A 19,291-nucleotide genomic window follows, 5' to 3' on the forward strand; every position below is an offset into this window, starting at 1 on the left:
TTGAAAGTCTAGTTCCTGGTGTTCCTTATTCATTAGGATTGCTTGGTGATGTACTAAAATTGGCAATTGCAGCCACATGACAACTCCCTCTGCTCCATCAAGGCAAATCTTCACGTGGCATTGAGCCATATAACAGTTATACACAATCCCCCTCCTGGTCACTAGCACAGGATTTGTGGCTGTTGGAAATAGAGCAAGGCCAGGGCTCCCATATGTCTCAGCAACTCCTGGCTACCAGAATAACCCCTAAGGCCATTGGCAGCTGTCACAAACTAGAGCAGTGTAAAGGCTGCTGTAAGTCATATCAGGGACCAGACTGGTATGCTCTCAGCTTCAGGATTGGGGGAATGTCAAGGTATTTTAAAGCCACTTTTGTAACCCTTGCTCTTCACCTGTACCGAGAGCTCACTGGATACAGCCTAAAATTAGGAATATTGTACTGCAGAGCAGTTTTAGGAAGAAAATGCAGTACCCTCTTACTGGGGACAGAACATAGTATTGTGAAGTTGTTTAACTGTGAGGGGGTGTGAGAATGTGTTGTGGAGCTGTGAAAAGAGGAAAAGTGATGTCATGAAAAATTTTAGTTTGCTATTTACTCCTGGGGGAATTCTGCACCACTGTGCAATGCAGAATTTTGCAGAAACTTGACGTGTGCACAAAATTTCCTTTCCCCCATAGAAATGGGCTGCCGTGCTGCTAGTTGCTACTAGGGGGGTCATTGGACTTGGTAGAGCCCAGATTGCACATAGAAGACCCTGCTGGGGGGAGGGAGAGAGAGCTAGGGGGTTCCTGGCATGCCCTGAGGGAAGGAGAGGGCAGTGTGCAGGAAATTCCTTGCAAGTCTGGGACCAAGCATCAGGCTGTTTCTCTCTCTGGATCCATGGGCTCGGGGGGACGGGTAATCTGGGTGGGGGGGTGGTTGGGTTCTGGGGAGGAGGGAGTTCGGGTGTATTGGCTAGGGGTAACTCTGCAGGTGGGTTTGAGGGGCAGGAAGGGTTGTGGCTGTCTGTTTCCCCCCCCCTCCTCTCCATCCCTGGCTAGGCTGTAGTGGGGCGTGGGGGTAGAGAAACAGGAACTGAATTGTCATAGTGGTTTCTTTAACTCTCTACTCCTGGGGGAATTTTTGTGTGTGTCTGTATTGTTACAGACATATTTGCTTACAGATATTTTGAAATAAATTACCAAAATAATTGAAACTGGTGTGATTACATAGTGTTATTTTAACAAATAAAATTTGCAGAATTTTTAATTTTTTGGCACAGAATGCCCCCAGGAGTAGGTCTTGCACTTTCTTGGTCTCTTCTCATTTGTTCACTGCACCCTCTTCATTAGTTCAATGTAAAATCTGACTACTTTTCAGAAAGCTTTGTTAGTTTCTGTATTATTAAGGGGAAGGACAGCTTTTATTTAGATTTTAAAAAAAACCAAAACAAATGCTACCAAAACAAAGCTGTACATTCTACACTCAGTTCTGTCCTTGGGGGGAGAGTGAGTGAGAGAATTACCACACATGACAGATGTTAGTCACGTTGCTTAATGCACTACTGGAAGGCTCTCTGATGCTATGGTAATGTATGGTATGAGAACCTATATAGCACAGAATGCAGTTATGGTCTCCTTGGATCAGAGTCTTAGTCTCCTCTATATGCTAAAATAGTGACTGAACTGATGATACTCAGTGTATTTTTGGTTTGTTTAAATGAGAGGTGTGTGTTCAAAAACATGAAATATACCTACTACCATGTCCAAATTACAATGAGCTGTGGTCAAATAAATGAAACACATTTCAGGCCCAATTCATTGCTCCAGGTCTGAATGGGAAAGAAGAGTGGCAGGAATTGATGGCTTTATGCTCCTTTCTTCTGGAGCTGATCCCCAGTGAACGTAAAGTAGTTTTAGGACATGACATAACTTGTACCTCACTGTGTATGGCCTCAAAGGCTCTTCTGGCTTTGTATAAAGAGAGAGAATGTTTCCCTTAGAGTATTGTGCTTGGCCTTTCAGGAATGCTCTCCTGAAAACTTATCATAGTGGCTCAGGTTGCAGGTTCATCAAATTTGATATCTTGCTTTTGGTAGTTGCCAGTGTCTTCAGAGAGAAGCAGAAATCCCAATAAGGCAATGATGTAGTGTAATATGTGGTGAGGGGTGGGGTGGGTGTGTGTGTGTAAGATTCCTGTCTCTCTTTCATCATTGCTCCTCTTTTGTCCAGAATCATGAGGTTAAATTCCATATAGAATTTTTAGCTTTGTTACAGTAATAAATTTACTATATCCTTTTGTGAATCCAGCTGTGGTATTTCTGATCTGTTGCAGCACTAAGACGTGCAGGATAACCTGAACACTTGAAAGAAAAAATGCTTGCCATTTACTACCCCTTCAGTTTAATCAAGTGTCCCTTTAAAATCAAATAATACAAGAAAAGGAATTAGAATCAGTCGTATAACTAAAGGGAATGGTGTAGAAATTGCTGCTTTGGCTGCATATGAGGCATTCCATTTCTTAGGACAGACTAAGAAAACTATTTGTGTTTTGCATGGAAATGCTTCTTGGTGATTTCAATTAGGAAGCACTGTATGAATGGTAATTACTGCAGTTGGGCCAGTTCTGCAGTACTTAATTGGGTAAACAACTGCAGGAATTCTGCCTAAGTAAAAAATTCACTGTGAGGTGTGCTGTTGTAAAACTAGAGATGCTTTCACTCTTGCCAGAGCATCCTCCTGAGTGATGACTCCAGTGACACGGATTCACCAAGTGATGAGGATGGAGAGGAGGAGGAGGAGTTTTCTCTTAGCAGGGAGGAGCTTCATAATATGCTGCGATTGCACAAGTATAAGAAACTGCATCAAAGTAAATACAGCAAGGACAAAGAGGTAAAATCCCCAGAATGTGACACATTTCTCATGAATTTTTGACTCCCCCCCCCCCTTTTTTTTTTTAAATATGGTGCAATATTTTAATTGATCTTAAACTTGCTTACAGAACTGAGTGTAGTCTGGCAGACTAGGAAAACATCCTATTGTGCAGCACCCCAGGACAACCTAAAACTTGGTCCAAACAAACATAATTTAGTTTACAGGCCAATGGGCAAGCTGCTGACCTTACATTCTAGAATCCCCTATTCTGAGAATCCCTCAACATTACACAAACACCAATGCACCGGTGGTATCTCTCCTTACCCCAAACCCATGTACCTCCTCGCCAGAGCTAACTAGTGTCCTGAGACCAGAATTAACTCAGCAAGTGTGAGAAGTGTGGTGTTAAGGGATACATTTTGGTATAGCTAGCTGCAGCAGTTAAGGTTGAAATGGTATATTTAAACCACATGCAGCAATTCATGGCCCACACACAGCCTCTTTGCAATAAGAGAATAGTCATGAGCACTCTACTTTTTCAGCAGAGGTTTCTGTCCTCCCCCTCCTCCTCCTTTTTCTTTCTCCTGGTTTTGTTGGCTTTTCATTTTTCTCAGTCTTTTTCCTTTCTTCACTTTCCTTTTCACATTCCAGACACTGTTCTCCTCACGCACTTACAAATCCCTATAACTTTCCCTCACTAACTGTCCCTCTTTCTCTCCCCCTTTTGGGAGAAGAGGGGATCCTGCTGCTGTCACTGTACTTTTAGATCTCCCCAAATGTTATGGACCCTTCTGATTCCAACATTCCATCCCTTCTTACGTTAAATGGATGTTGCCCAAACTATTTTGCTTCTATTTGAATTGCAGTAGAAAGTGTGTGGAGGTAAACACTCCCTGTATTCCCCATTACATACTGACAAACCATAGTGCTGGGCCAGAGTCTGAAATGAAAATTGGTGGTCTCACTTCAATTTACTTGCCAATTCCACCACATGGGTGGAGAAATAGATGATTTTCCCACCCTTCTCATTGCTTCTGTCCAGTTTTCTCTGTCCCTGTTCATTCAGTGCAATCTTGTCAGTGAGTGGCCTCCTCCCTGCACCCCCTTGTGGCCTCAGGGGAGCCTGGCAAGCAGTCCCTTGGCTCAGTTTTCCCCCCTACAAGGAGCTTCTTAAATGTACTCCACACAGACTTTCGTAAGTCTAATGAGAGCAGCCCTCCAGTGACAGCAGCTGATCTTAGAGTCTGATTTTATTTGCATGAAGTTCTTCTACAGTGGCCTTTAGCTGGGAACAGTCTCTCTTCCCTGAGCATCCGTCCTTCAGCTTCCTGCTGCCTTTTATAGGGAAATCAGATGATCCCTGTTTAGTAACTAGGGTTGGCTGGCCTCACACCTCTAACCTTTAAGAGGCAAGCCACTTTTTTACAAATCACATATTCCATTTTGGGAAGAGGCCCCAATTTAACTCTGCATGCATTCATATTCTTGAAAGTGCAATATAGAACACAACTGTTAGGCCTTTTTAAAAAAATGAAGGCTGATTACGCTAGTTGTTATTTTCAGACTGCAGTTCAAGGTACCATTCAGCTGAAACACCCACAATATTCGGTAGTTTGTCCCCAAGGAGGAAGAGAGAACATGCATACAAAAGACTTCTGTAACAAGTTTATTTTTGTGCCGGAAGTCTCACTACTTCTCCAAAAACTTGCCAGTTAACTGGAGCAGAAGATTAATCTGACAGTGTGTTCAGAAGTAAAATGTCAACTAAACTAGAGAGCAGGACAGAGATTTCCCTGTATCTGAAATTTGTGTACACCACTTAGTTATTATGGTGACTGGTACTTCAGAAGTGCTGATTTTAGAGACTATTTAGAAAAGCTGGATGAGCACAGGTTCATGGGACCGGATGCACTGCATCTGAGGGTGCTAAAGGAGTTGGCCGATGTGATTGCAGAGCTATTGGCCATTATCTTTGAAAACTCATGGCGATCGGGGGAGATCCCGGAAGACTGGAAAAAGGCTAATGTAATGCCCATCTTTAAAAAAGGGAAGGAGGAGGATCCGGGGAACTGCAGGCCCGTCAGCCTCACCTCAGTCCTTGGAAAAATCATGGAGCAGGTCCTCAAGGAATCAATTTTGAAGCACTCGGAGGAGAGGAAAGTGTTCAGGAACAGTCAGCATGGATTCACCAAGGGCAAGTCATGTCTGACTAACCTAATTGCCTTCTATGACGAGATAACTGGCTCTATGGATGAGGGGAAAGCAGTGGATGTATTATTCTTTGATTTTAGCAAAGCTTTTGATACGCAAAAGGAAAAGGAGTACTTGTGCCACCCTAGAAACTAACAAATTTATTTGAGCATAAGTTTTCGTGAGCTACAGCTCACTTCATCGGATGCATGGTCTCCCACAGTATTCTTGCCAGCAAGTTAAAGTACTATGGGCTGGATGAATGGACTATAAGGTGGATAGAAAGCTGGCTAGATCATCGGGCTCAATGGGTAGTGATCAATGGCTCCATGTCTAGTTGGCAGCTGGTGTCAAGTGGTGTGCCCCAAGGGTCGGTCCTGGGGCCGGTTTTGTTCAATATCTTCTTTAATGATCTGGAGGATGGCGTGGACTGCACCTTCAGCAAGTTTGCAGATGACGCTAAACTGGGAGGAGTGGTAGATATGGTGGAGGGTAGGGATAGGATACAGAGGGACCTAGAAAAATTGGAGGATTGGGCCAAAAGAAATCTGATGAGGTTCAACAAAGACAAGTGCAGAGTCCTGCACTTAAGACGGAAAAATCCCATGCACTGCTACAGACTAGGGACCGAATGGCTAGGCAGCAGTTCTGCAGAAAAGGACCTAGAGGTTACAGTGGACGAGAAGCTGGGTATGAGTCAAAAGCATGCCCTTGTTGCCAAGAAGGCTAATGGCATTTTGGGCTGTATAAGTAGGGGCATTGCCAGCAGATTGAGGGAAGTGATCATTCCCCTCTATTCGATATTGATGAGGCCTCATCTGGAGTACTGTGTCCAGTTTTGGGCCCCACACTACAAGAAGGATGTGGAAAAATTGGAAAGAGTCCAGCGAAGGGCAACAAAAATGATTAGGGGGCTGGAGCACATGACTTATGAGGAGAGGCTGAGAGAACTGGGATTGTTTAGTCTGCAGAAGAGAAGAATGAGGGGGGATTTGATAGCTGCTTTCAACTACCTGAAAGGGGGTTCCAGAGAGGATGGATCTAGACTGTTCTCAGTGGTACCAGATTACAGAACAAGGAGTAATGGTCTCAAGTGGCAGTACGGGAGGTTTAGGTTGGATGTTAGGAAAAACTTTTTCACTAGGAGGGTGGTGAAGCACTGGAATGGGTTACCTAGCGAGGTGGTGGTATCTCCTTCCTTAGAAGTTTTCAAGGTCAGGCTTGACAAAGCCCTGGCTGGGATGATTTAGTTGGGGATTGGTCCTTCTTTGAGCAGGGGGTTGGACTAGATGACCTCCAGAGGTCCCTTCCAACCCTGATATTCTATGATTTTTGACAACTGAAAATGTTCTGTCAACTATATATACTTTTTTTGTTTGACAACCTGAATATTAGTTAGTTGTACAGTCAAACCTCGCAATAACGCGCCCCGCGATAACAGAAATTCGGATGTAACACGATCATAAGTTGGCTCCCCTTTAAGGCCATAGTACTGTTCGTGTTTTGCCAGAATACTTTTTTTACAACATTTATAAATAAACCGCGTTCTTCCGGTCTTACAGGATAAAGTGACTCGTGGCCATTGCAGGCCCATTGCACTTAGTTCTCGGGTTGTACGTGTGTATGGTGTTTGCCTATTAACTTGTTATTAATTTCCTATATTTTAAAAAATATTTTACCGTTATGTATACGCCAGTTTGCAAATGCAAGTCGTTTTCTGCCCAAGAGAAATTGTACGCCCTAGATCAACTAAAGAAGGGCAAACAACAAACTCAGCTTGCTAGAGATCTAGGAATTAGCAAGTCCACCCTGTGAGGGTAGAAAAAAGAAGAAAAGCTCCGTAGCCTACCCTGCATTCTTGAAGAGGAAACTGGTTTATAGTGTAAAAAGGTGAACGCCTAGATTCAGCCTTGTACCAATAGTTTGTCCAGGTTCGCTCAGAAGGAGTTCCCATTTCTGGGCTGCTATCTCTGCACGTTGCATTGAACAATGCTGGATATAGGGTCTTGGTCCAACTTTTCCGTCATCTACGCACGATGAAGGTCACGACGACGAGCCTGAATTTACAAGATTCATTGAGGACGATGTACGTTTAGCCGAAGAAGCACTCAGAGAATGAGCATAATCATCATGATATCCTCAACTGGTTTTCAGCAGATGACATTTGCCCCAAATATGGACTCATGTGAGATGATGTACTTGTTGCAAATGTCAGCGGAAAGAATAAAGCTGCACCACAACAGAGCCCGAAACCAGTGGCGCTAATGACGACGATGATGATGATGGCACCTTAACTCCCCCACCAAAAGTGTCCAAGGCAGTAAAGCACCTAGAAGCCAGTTTGAGGTGGCTGGAAACTCAAGATGTGGACAGCATGAAAATCCTCCAACTCAAAAGCATTCTTGACTTTGCTAGAAGCCAACAGTCCGTGGCAAATAAGCAGACCACACTAGATAGCTTTTTTTAGAAGTGATGAAATTTAAAATTATGGAGTCCTGCAACCAGATTGACTTTGCCCTCTGCGCAATGATTAGTATAGTCGATTTCACATGTTTCTTTCATGTACATGTAATTAAATTACTACTTTTGTGTTTCAAACACGCTGGGATAACCGTTTTTTTTTTTTTTTTTTACAAGACTTAAACTGACCGGCTTGAAATGGTAAATTTTTGTAACCCCGCTATAAAGCGATCCCGCATTTATCGCGATATAATATTTTGGACCCCAATTATGACGTTATAGTGGGGTTTCACTGTACTTGGAGTAATTGCTTTTAACACTCTTTTCCTAGCCTGATTTATGGACACTCTACTTATGTTGTTGTCTGGAGAGTCATGGAAATGATGTAATTTCTGGATTAGATTATTAAAAACCAGATGCTGTACTCTCTTCATGCTTAAATGGATGCTATCCACTTCAATTAAAAATAAATTATTAAAAATAATTTCAGGTACTACATCTGCCCTGTGGTTTCTCAGGCAGCATTTATGGCACTGCAGTTGTTTCCCTATTTTTTTAAAATGTTTTCTTCAAATTGCTGTGTGAAACACCCACACAAACACCTAAGGACATTGATTGACTAGGTAGGAATGACTTCACACAAAATGCTATCTAATGCGCAAAGTATGCAAACTGGAAAAATAGAGCTTTTGTTTTTTCCCCACCTCTCATCTGTCAATTATAGTAATTGTATGATGATAACAAGTAAACACCTGTCTTCAAGCGGGTTGGAGTCTGTCTCAGAGGAGGGAGGAATTGGCCCCCACCCATTCTTGTAGAGGATTCTGTGTATGTGGTCCCTTCATGCCACCTCAGCATAGGACTCTATGTGTTAGGCTCCCGCTGTTGCTACCCTAACAGAGCTATGATGGAGTGGCACCATTGAAATCTCCACCACACACACTTAGTCCTCTACTGGGTTGGTGCCCAGAGGAGTGGGGAGCACCCATTTGTAGGAATACCTGCCCTGGCTGCCACCCAAACGTATGAGTGCAGCCTTCCCATTCCCTCCTCTATTTTTTCTCTAGAGAGATTGAGGATGGGTTGGCCTCAGGTCCTTCCTTTACCCAAGAGAGAAGCAGTCGTGTCTGGTTACTCAGGCTCAGTACTAGGAGCAATTGCAATGACTCTCACGAATACTGGCTAGCTGGGAGCTGCAAAGACAGGGCCTCCCCTTTCCCTGGCTGCTGAGAGATGCTGTGGTGGCTGTGATTCCCTTCCTACCCAGAATGCACCAGAGGAAGCAGGAGCATCCTGCCCCTTCCTTGGTGTCTGGGGGTACACCTCAGAGGCCCTCTCTTTTCTCCATCACACTCAGGACAGCCAGGAAGACCCCCTCTTCCCTTGATGGTAGTGGTGACTCTTACCCCTCTCAAGATACAGCAGTGGCAGTAGTTGTCCCCTTCCCCCCCCCGCCCCCCAGCGAGCAGGTTCCTAGTCTGCTCTGGTGATGGGCATGGGGCTGTACATGGCTTTCTCCCTCTTTGGGAGCCTGTGTATAGTCTTGATAGACAACACTGCATTGGCTACACTGGCCATATTTTCACTCTTTGCAAACCTGAATGTTAGAAACATTACTTTTTAAAAAAAACGAAAACAGCGATTCTGACTTCATCATGTGACTGCAGGAGGTGGGGCCCTAGACATGTTCTCATAGTGTCTATGCTTTAATTTAGTGCAGCTTTTTGAGCACCCTATTAGCAACTTGGTTAGGAGTCTGATGGCTATGCCTGCTTTGCATAAAGTAGAGCAGATTTCAGCTATAAAATGGGAATGTGGCCTATAGTAACAATATAGGTTCTAACATGCAGTGTTCTACTTGGAGCCAAGCAGATGGATATTTGAATTTAGTTGGGGCATTGTATGCTGAGATCTGTAGGCTGTACAGACACTTCTTACATATTACTGTATTAGTGAGTAGGCTGCAATTCACTTTGTAGAGCTTTGGGAACCAAATCTGGCCAGTGGCTTTACTTTGGGCACCTTATCTTAATCCAGTTCAGTTTTAAATATGGAGGAGTACACATTTTTCAAACTTTTCTTCATGGACAATATTTGAATTTGTTTACTCATCTATATCTGCTAGCAGTTATGTTGCTTAATTGTTTACTTCTGCTTCAGTTGCAGCAATATCAGTACTACAGTGCAGGGCTACTCTCCACACATGATCCCTACTATGAGCAACAGCGCCATCTCCTAGGGCCCAAGAAAAAGAAGTTCAAAGATGAAAAAAAATTAAAAGGTGAGGTAACCCACCCTGTGTTACTAACTGGAGTTTGTGTGATTAGACTTGTCATATTGTATTTCCACTTACTAATAAACATTAATCTTCAATACCACTGATGGTAGGTAGGTAGGCAATATAACATTTTCTAGAAAGAGCCTAAGACATAGGCTGTGGCTTATCCACTCCCCTCAGAGAGAGTTGATAGGAAAACTGGGATTAGAAATTTGGAGTTCCTGCTTCCTAGTCTTGGTCTCTGACAACTAGACTATGCCTGTCTCTGTAGAGCTAGAGCTAATCACCCTACAACCTATTTCATTACTCAATAATGTTTTGGAATCAACAGATATCATTGCATACTGTGGTTCTGGTACTCGGTTTTCTGGCAAATATAGCAAATGCTTGAAAAGCACAAGAAGTTGCCACATACCTGGATAGTTCTCCTTATAAGTATGATCCTTCCAAACAAGGAATTATGGGGACTGAGACCACAGTCTGGAAAGTGGAGGGATGTGTTAGGAAACTGCTGTCTGGGGTGAATTAAAATAGATCTACTTCTGACAACTCTCAGCTAAAGTTTCTCAGATGCATGTTTTTCAGGAAACACAGTTTCCTTTCTTGACTGAGCTGACAGCAGCTAGAAATCTGGGCGGAAACAGGAAGAGAAGGTTATGAATTATCAATGCAAAGTGGATTCTGCCTAGTGCAAGTACTGAAAGCCTGATCTATGTTCAAGAAGGTTATTTTGGCCTTCCTTCCTTCCTTCCTTCCTTCCTTCCTTCCTTCCTTCCTTATCGTCCTGCACATCCTTCTAGCTACATATGTTTTTCTCTCAGAAACTTACAGTGTACTTGGCTTTGCAGAATCTCTGCAGCTTACTTGTTAATTATCCGATCCTAGTGTCTGTTAGTTTCCTCTGAACACATGGTATCTGTACTAAATATAACTAGACATCTCTTTCAAATGACCAACAGCTTGGTTTGAGACTTATACTGAATGCTGATCTTTTTTTTTTTTTTTTTTTTTTTAAATGTCTGTGACTAGAGCTTCACTCAAGGGCAGAAAAACATACCAGCTTCCAAGTATTTTAACTGTACAGGCATGTTTCCCTGGGGAGAGGAGTATCGAGTTCTCATCATTTTGCAATATCAGATTTTTCCTGTCTAATGGCTAAGTAATGAAAAGGTAGCTAGTGTTATGTATGGGTGGGCCCAAAATGGGATGAACATAAAACTACTCCTGGACCAGTTCCGTTTTTGCTGGTCCCGTTTGTTGTTAGATATAAAGTGGCTAGGAAAGCAGGGCAAGGGAGGACATAGGAGTTGATGTGGAGGATCACAAATGACAGGAAAAGAAACTGATCTTGTGCCAATTGTTCCCATGCAGCCAAGTTGAAAAAGGTGAAAAAAAAGAGGAGGCGGGATGAAGAACTCTCCTCAGAAGAGTCACCAAGACGCCACCATCACCAGACCAAAGTTTTTGCTAAGTTTTCTCATGATGCACCACCACCAGGGTCCAAGAAGAAGCACTTGACCATCGAACAACTGAATGCCCGCCGACGGAAAGTGTGGCTTAGCATTGTCAAAAAGGAGCTACCAAAGGTGAGCTTGGCCAATGGCATTGAATGGGGGATGCCAAGGCAGAGAAGGTTTGAGGAATCAGGAAGTCAGAATGCAGTCTGAGAGCTTTCTGTGGATCACCAGATATCACAAATAATATTCCATACTCCATCTGTTGCTATGTTGGTGAGTGAGGTGCTCTTCCAACTTCTGTTTTTTTTTTAAAGTTTTCATTTAATTTTAAGTAGATAATCACTGCAAAGAGGAGGGGGAGCATTCCACAGAAACAAAGAAAAGGCTAGAGAAGAGGAGAATGGAGACAAAGGCAGAAGTGTAGGAGAGGAGGGAGCGATAGATGGGTTGTTCAGAAAATAAAGAACGTGTGAAGCAAGGCTTCTCTCTGAACTGGCTTAGCTGCTGCTCAACAGTTAAAGGAAAAATGAGTCGTCATACAAAGAGCACTCAATCACACTACCTTTACAGTGAAGAAAAATTATTTAAAGTAGTATTCAATAGAACACTGGTTGAAGGGTCTTTTAGAGAACCTTGTACAACTTGTATTGAAGTGTGCTTGCTTAACAAAACTAACCGGCCAGGGCCAAATGGAGACTTTTATAGTTAAAAATTTTTTTCAGGGAGTCTTGTTTTATACTTATACTTTTTTAGTATTTTGTAATAACACACTAATTGATCTAAACTTTGTAGCAACTGCAACTCAGGTGAGATTGGGGAGATAAAGAGGGACAATTTTAGCCATAATGTGCAGAGAGAACTGTGCCTGCTTCTTCAAGTATGTGTCTGAGTGGATCTCACTGTGCAAGATTGGAGTCTTTTGAATAGCAATGTCCGTTGGGGCCGTTCATGAGCCCTGTGCCTCCTTGTGTTCCATATGAAGGCTGGGGTGGCTATGACCTTCCCTCAGTTCCCTTGCCGATAGCAGCAAGACAGAATCTGGTGAGCTCCAAGTAAGTCTTCAAAAAACTGTTCAGAACTCTTCTGATCCACCTGACTTACGACTGCTCTGCACAATATTTACTCATCTGTACTGAGTACAGAGGGTGAGACCCAGTCTGTATAAGCCCTTCACCCCTTTACAGGGCCCCTCAGCATGGCAAGTTTGAAATCTGGGGGCTCAAGCCTGTCCTTCCTCTGATAGACTAATTCTGTTCCAAGACAGCCACAATGGGTGTCTCTTGTTTGGGAGAATCCCAAGCATATGCTTGGTGTACCTGTTGATTTGTGCATTCTTATAAAAAATATGGGATGTGTGGTTGAAATTCCATCACTTGGATCCTTCAGATCGTGAAGAGATGGGCAGAGTCTTGGTATCAGACAAGCCAGCTTCCTCCAGGACCCCATCTAGGACACATGTGACACCATCGCTGAGAAGGAGGCACTGAGAGAAGACCTGGAACTGGTCTAGGCACTGAAGGAGTCTCCACTGGCACTACAGACACCTCTGGTACTGAAGTCCAGCACTGAAACAGACTGCTCCAAACATGAGGGCAAAGACCCTAGCTTGGAAGTCAGTGACTTTGCACAAAGACAGACCACTAAAACCTCAGGAGAGGGAACCACCAAACCCTGTTTGGCATTGAGAAGGCACCACTCCAATTCTAGCAGTGCACCTTTCAGTGTCGAAACCTACAGCTGAACCAGGGTTGTGTGAAGTACACTGGAAGAACTAGGATCGTCCGAGGCATCCACCAGTACCAGTGCAGAGCCTGGTATCTTGGCGCTATATACCTTGGTGTCACCCCTAAAGGATACTTATTCCACCTCTCCATCACCGGGACATATGTTCTCATCTCAGTTGAGCCAGAGGACCTTCTCCTCTGAGATCCTTGTGACATTATTGAGCAACTAGCTGGTTCTCCCTACCGGGCTCAGCTGCCGTCTTGTCAGGAGTGGCATTGGACTACTCAATACCAGATAAGACAACCATACCCATAGGTAGTATAGTATTCCACTGTGGCCATATTGGGCTTACTGAGGTCCACTTTCATATGCCTCTTAAAGCAGGTTTCCAACTCATTTCAGAAAAAGGAAAAGATTGCTCTCCCGAGTAGTATCCCTGGCCAGACCACTGGTGACACCTGGAAAGAACTAGGAAGAACCAGATGTGGGGGCAGAGCAACACCAGTGTCCTGTCTCACCACCTAAGGACCTCTCAATTTCATCATGCAATGAAGCAGTGTCTTTGGCATGGATACTGGCACCCAGATGACTTCAGTTCATTCCAGAGCTGCTTAGGAGAGTCACAGAGACTCTGGGAAATATAGGCACCTGTCATACCGGAGAAATCTCCTAAATTGTTTGATATTTTGACACCTTCTGGTCCAGCCAGAATCACGTTCCCCATAAATGAAGGGCTGCATGACCCTTCTAAAGACCTGTGCCAAAAATCGGCCATGATAACAGCTATTGTAAAGTGAATAGAGAAGCAGTACCAGGTCCCTCAAAAAGGGTTTGTGTAATTTACACCCATCCTACCCCTAGCTGCTTAATAGTCTTGATGATAAAGGAAAAATCAAAATTGAACAAGAGTGCTCCCAAAGGCAAGGATCAAAAAGGCTTAATCTATTGGAGAGGAAATCTTACTCCTCTGCCTCCCTGCAACTGCAAGTGGCAAATTGCCAGGCCCTCCTGGCCAAATAAGAATCTTTTTGATGTGGAATAGAGTAATGCCTTTCCTGTCTAAGATCCTGTCTGACAACAGGGAAGAGCTTAATCAAGGAGGGCCAATTGGTGGCCAAGATCATTCTCCAGATTGCAGTGGACACTCTGACACCATGGTAGATCTATGGCCACAGTGGTGACAATGCACAGAACATTGTGTCTTCAGGGGGCAGGGATCCCTAGGGAAGTACAGCCCAAGACTGAGGACCTGCCTTTTGAAGGCATGGAATTATTTAACGAGTGAATGGACAGTGCTCTACACTCATTAAGACTTTAAAGCCATCTTGCTCTCCCTAGGGATTTACACCCTAACATCAGACTGCAAACTGTAGTGCCCTTAACCCCAGTTGAGGCAAAAGGTCTTAACCATTCCAGACATCCTGACTATCTTGCCAGAAAAAGCCTAGTCCTGCAGAGATAGTCAGCCTTCCTTTTCCTTGGCAAGGCACCCCTCTCGTACCATACGTCAACAAATTTGACAAGGCTTTTGAGAGCCCATCAGATCCAGTCCTGAAATCATAACCTTCAGAAGCCATCTAACTTCATTCCAACATCTAACTTCATTCATGCCGTAACATCGGACAGACAGATACTAGAGATCATCACCCTTGGCTACCCCATCCAGTTCCATTCTTTGCTCCTTTCCCATCCCTCTTTAGGGACCCTTGTTACAAGCGGAAGTGGTTTTGTTACTTCATCTAGGAACCATAGAGGAAGTGCCCACCAATTTTCTGGGGAAGAGGCTTCTTTTTCTGGTATTTTCTTATCCTGAAGAAGAAAGGAGGCAGGGTCTATCCTAGACCTAGAAGACTCAGATACATATGCCATCTCGGGCTCAGGATGGTAACTTTTTGCCTCCGTCATTCCATCTCTTGAAGCTCAGGACTGGTTTGTGGCTCTCAGCTTGCATAAGTCTGAATAACTATCCATCTGGCCCACAGGAAGTACCTAATCACAGTAGAATCCAACCATTACCAGTACAGGGTGCTGTCCTTTGGCTCTCCAGCACTAAGAATTTTCACAAAATGCCTGGCAGGGGTGGCAGCACATTTAAGGAGAAAGGGTATCCATGTCTTCTCATACCTGGACGACTGGCTGATCAGAGGCAAGTCACAGCAGGAGCAACAGCCTAGAGTACGACCTTTCCCTGTTTTCCCAGCTAGGATACCTTGTGAACTGCAAGAAATCTTTTCTTACACCATCACAGATGATAGAATTCATAGGAGTTTTGATCAACTCATGATCGGCAAGAGCTTATCTCCCAGAAGACAGGTTTTGGTCTCTCCAGTCAATGACAAACAACCTAAAATCAAATCCAACAATGACAGTGCATGCATATCTGGAGCTGCTAGGCCATATATTGGCATGTGATGCTACTAGATGTAACTGTCTGTCCTTGCAAATGTGAAAGAGTTCAGTGTACTTGCTATCCAATATCATATGAACAAGAGTCACTGTCCTGCCTCAAGTTGAGCAAGAACGCACTTTGTGGCTGGACCCAAAGAGTGTATCAAAAGGGGTACCATTCTTTGCCCTCTTCCCAACAATGACACTTCTCACACATGCCTCAAAGACAGGTTGGGGTGCCCAACTAAATCATCTGCAGAGGCAGAGGACCTGGTCCCAGGATGCCTGAAACTATACATGAAATAGTAAGCAAGGAGTCTATCGTGAAAAGAGGGTTAGTGGGACAGCTGAATTGTACTGTTTTTTAAGTTTGTTTTACATGTTTCCTTTAACTGTTGCAATACATGAGTGTGCCTCCAGTTGCCAGGATGAAAGCCATTCTAATACTTCTGAGGAAGGCAGAAATCCCCATAATGTTTATGATTATATAATTGAAGACTGTATTGTAATGCAGTTATATAGTGCTTTAAGTTTGTGTGTGTATGGTGTTTAAAAAATGGATAATTACCTTATAAAACATTATCAAACCATAATCCCTTAATTAATGGGTATATGAAATTTTGTCTTGTTTTAGGCATACAAGCAAAAAGCTTCAGCACGCAATCTTTTTCTAACCAACAGCAAAAAGGTAAGGGTGGTTAAGCTTTGTTTTCATATTATATCTTGTGCAAAAAAAATCTGCATGTTCCTGTTGTCTCTTCTTAAGTCATTGCTAATATAGCAATTATGGTAGCACATAATTTGTTGTTTTCATTACAGATCCTCTTCCTCTCTCTCCAGTTTTTAACTTATCCATTTATAAGTAGGAATATGACTATTTGCTGTTGGTGATTTCAGTCCAGCTCTTTGGGCTTGATCCAAGGGTCATTGAAGTAAATTGAAAGCTCCCATTGACTTTGGTGGGCTTTTGATCAGGACCCGGGTGAGCAGATGTTCACATCACCAACAATTAGAGGTAGTCTCTCCGGATTGGAATTGGATCACTTTTGCGGGGTCGTATTGGGAATATTGTACTTGCATAGCCACTGTCAAATCTACATCCATCCTTTAGATGGAGATCTTCACACTCCAGGTCTGTCTGTGTGCTGTGTTCCATAAGCAATAGATGCACTTTAAAAAAATAAAACATGGATTTTTGGAGATTTGGATCTGTTTTATTTTTGGTGGTAAGAGCTACTTTGAGAATTTTTAGTTCGCTGTTCTTTGAGACAATAAACTGACTCCATTATAGATCACTTTATTGTCTTTTTTTTTTTAACTAAGGTCTGATCCTGCACATAGTTATTCACATGCTTAACTTTACTACTGTGAGTAATCCCATTGAAATTGATGGGGCTACTCGTGGTAGTAAAGTTAAGCGTGTGCATAAATGTGTGTAGGATCAGAGCCTAACAATTGAGCAGATTTCTGTATAGGTGATTCCAAAACAAATTTATTAATAAATATTCTTAAATCTTTTGGCTCAGCAGATGAGAAGTGCCCCTGTTTGTAGTACGGAAAGTTATTTTTAAAGAGCATTTGATGTTGGCTTTCTCAGCATGTGCAGTAAAATTTTTCTCTGAGATTGTGAGGTGCACATCTAAGGAAGTGCATAGCTAACTTAATTAGCTAGTGAGAAGTGTCGTGAAATATATTGCTGTGAATCAGTAGGAACAACTAGAGATGGGGGAAGGACTCCCACTGACTTTATAAAGTGTGAATAGATTGAGGGAGGGGTTTCTGGGTACATTTATAAGATATTCGGGAGAGGTGGCATCTCCTGTGCATTTTAGGAGCTTTACAACAGGCAGGTTCTTTCCAGCATGCTTACTAAAGTACATGGAACAGGGTGTTCTGGTGGTATGTGGATGAGTAGTTGGAGATTACAATATTTACAGCAGCTGTTGTCTACCATTTGCCAGCCTGCAGAGCTGCAAAGCTCTGGTGAGTGAAGCTGTGCTCTGTTTTCTTCAAAACACACAGCCATACCCACATACCAATTAATATAAATTAAGGCTTCAGGACTGAGCTCTCAAAAGTCAGGAAATGCCAAAGGTAAGGTAAGGTTGCACATACATCCTTAACTCTGCCCCGTGTGTGTGTGTGTATATAAATATGCATGCGCACTAAAATACAGCATTTAATTACCTATTTGTGCGCACAATTCTCAAATAATGCAGAACAACAACATATACTTTTTCTGTAACCTTAGATATATAGTATTAAGAAGCTACATGTGTCATTTTGTGATACTAGATAGACACTCCATGAAAGACTTTATATGAAAAATACACAGTAAGCATTATTTACAGAACACACTACAGACTTAGTGTACTACAAAGAGTAATTTTGTAAAATATCTGCTACGTGTAGGCCCACCTACATGTGTAGCTAAATTAGCTTTATACTTGATTGCCTTATCCCTTGACTTGAACCAAAGGAAGACTTTGCTGCTAGTTGAAAAGAAAATGTGTCCTACATGTTATTAAAATACATACATTAGGAAAAAAAGAACTTAACACACTGTCTAAGCCAGCAGAGATTTACTGGACCATGATGACAAGAAAGTTAGCATAATAGAATGAAAAAATACAATATGGTACACATTTATTTAAAGTTGTAGGAATAATTGTGTGATAATATACTGTATAAATTATAAATAGTATGTGATCATGTAATTAAAGACTATCATAATGCATATCTAAAGCAGGTGTAGGCATGGACAGCAGAGGAGTTAAAAAGCCAATGGCCACTTTACACTAACACACTATTGCTACCATTGGTGCAGCCTCACTCTTGGTAACAGTGAGAGACGTAAAGTGTGGTGCTGGCAAGGTCTATGTAACTTGCCCACAGTTATGCAAGAAGTGTGTGGCAGAGCTATTGTTCAAAATCAGATCTCCTGAGTCCCATTCCAGTGCCTTAGCCAGAAAACACTATCCCCTTTGAGTGCTTAACCATTCAACCTTGATGTTTTTAATGTTGGGCTTTGTAAGGAATGTTTTGTTTGATAATATATCTGTGGAGCCTTATGGAAGCTCTTTTCTTCTCTTGTACCCCACTCCCACCCCAAAATAAATAAATAAATAAAAGCTTTATAAATAAGCACAGCATCAGAGGTTTTTGGAGAGTCAGCCTTGGTTGTAGGAATTTACAGCCTTGCAACACCTAAATGTTGCCTTTTGGTGATGGTGATTTTAAATCTTTTTTTCTCTGTCCCTGAACCCTCCCTCTTCACCCCAGCTGGCCCATCAGTGCATGAGGGAAGTGCGTCGAGCTGCTATCCAGGCCCAGAAGAACTGCAAGGAGACTCTACCACGGGCACGTCGCCTCACCAAGGAAATGCTTCTCTACTGGAAGAAGTATGAGAAGGTGGAAAAAGAACACCGCAAACGAGCTGAGAAGGAGGCTTTGGAGCAGCGCAAACTGGATGAGGAGATGAGAGAGGTAGGGCCAAAACACAGACTGCTGAAAATTAATCTGGCAAGAGCTAGAGCGTGGAGCTGAAGAGACAGGAACAAGCACAATAGTCAGGGTCTTTAAACCTTGACAATCAAATTTACCAACTGTTCTTCCTTTCAAGGATCTTCCAGAGATTTTCTTCCACTGTATCTTAAAAGGATTTACCAGAATCCTCTGACAAATTAGCTATAGCCAGAACCTTCAAATTGCAAGAATTACAGTTACAGATCATAATGTTAGATAAAGAGGGTGTGACTAGTGAGATGTAATGTGTCTGACTTGCACATAGGGCTCAGTGCTCTCTATTTCTAGAGGATGATCTTTTAGTTATTGTAACTCTGATTCTTCCCCAAGTTCAGAAATCAGGCTATTTTTCAATTCACTGGTGTGTTAGGCTTATTTTATCTTAAGTTATGTATAGAGCATAATAAAACATATG

The 19,291-nt window shown here is 42.8% G+C and overlaps 1 protein-coding gene across 2 annotated transcripts in view; it reads left to right on the plus strand.

The window, feature by feature from the left end:
- INO80 (INO80 complex ATPase subunit) overlaps positions 1 to 19,291 on the plus strand; it is a 130,882-nt gene that overhangs the window by 29,330 nt on the left and 82,261 nt on the right. The window contains exons 5-9 of one of the 2 annotated variants that reach the window (XM_073348739.2): positions 2,710 to 2,871; positions 9,664 to 9,784; positions 11,153 to 11,367; positions 15,986 to 16,039; positions 18,634 to 18,837. In XM_073348739.2, coding sequence (XP_073204840.1) covers positions 2,710 to 2,871; positions 9,664 to 9,784; positions 11,153 to 11,367; positions 15,986 to 16,039; positions 18,634 to 18,837 — 756 coding nt within the window. The remainder of the gene's footprint in view (positions 1 to 2,709; positions 2,872 to 9,663; positions 9,785 to 11,152; positions 11,368 to 15,985; positions 16,040 to 18,633; positions 18,838 to 19,291) is intronic. The other variant, XM_073348740.2, reaches the window with a different exon arrangement.

This window comes from Lepidochelys kempii, chromosome 6 (genome assembly GCF_965140285.1).
Source record: "Lepidochelys kempii isolate rLepKem1 chromosome 6, rLepKem1.hap1, whole genome shotgun sequence".
Classification (NCBI taxonomy): Eukaryota; Metazoa; Chordata; order Testudines; family Cheloniidae; genus Lepidochelys; species Lepidochelys kempii.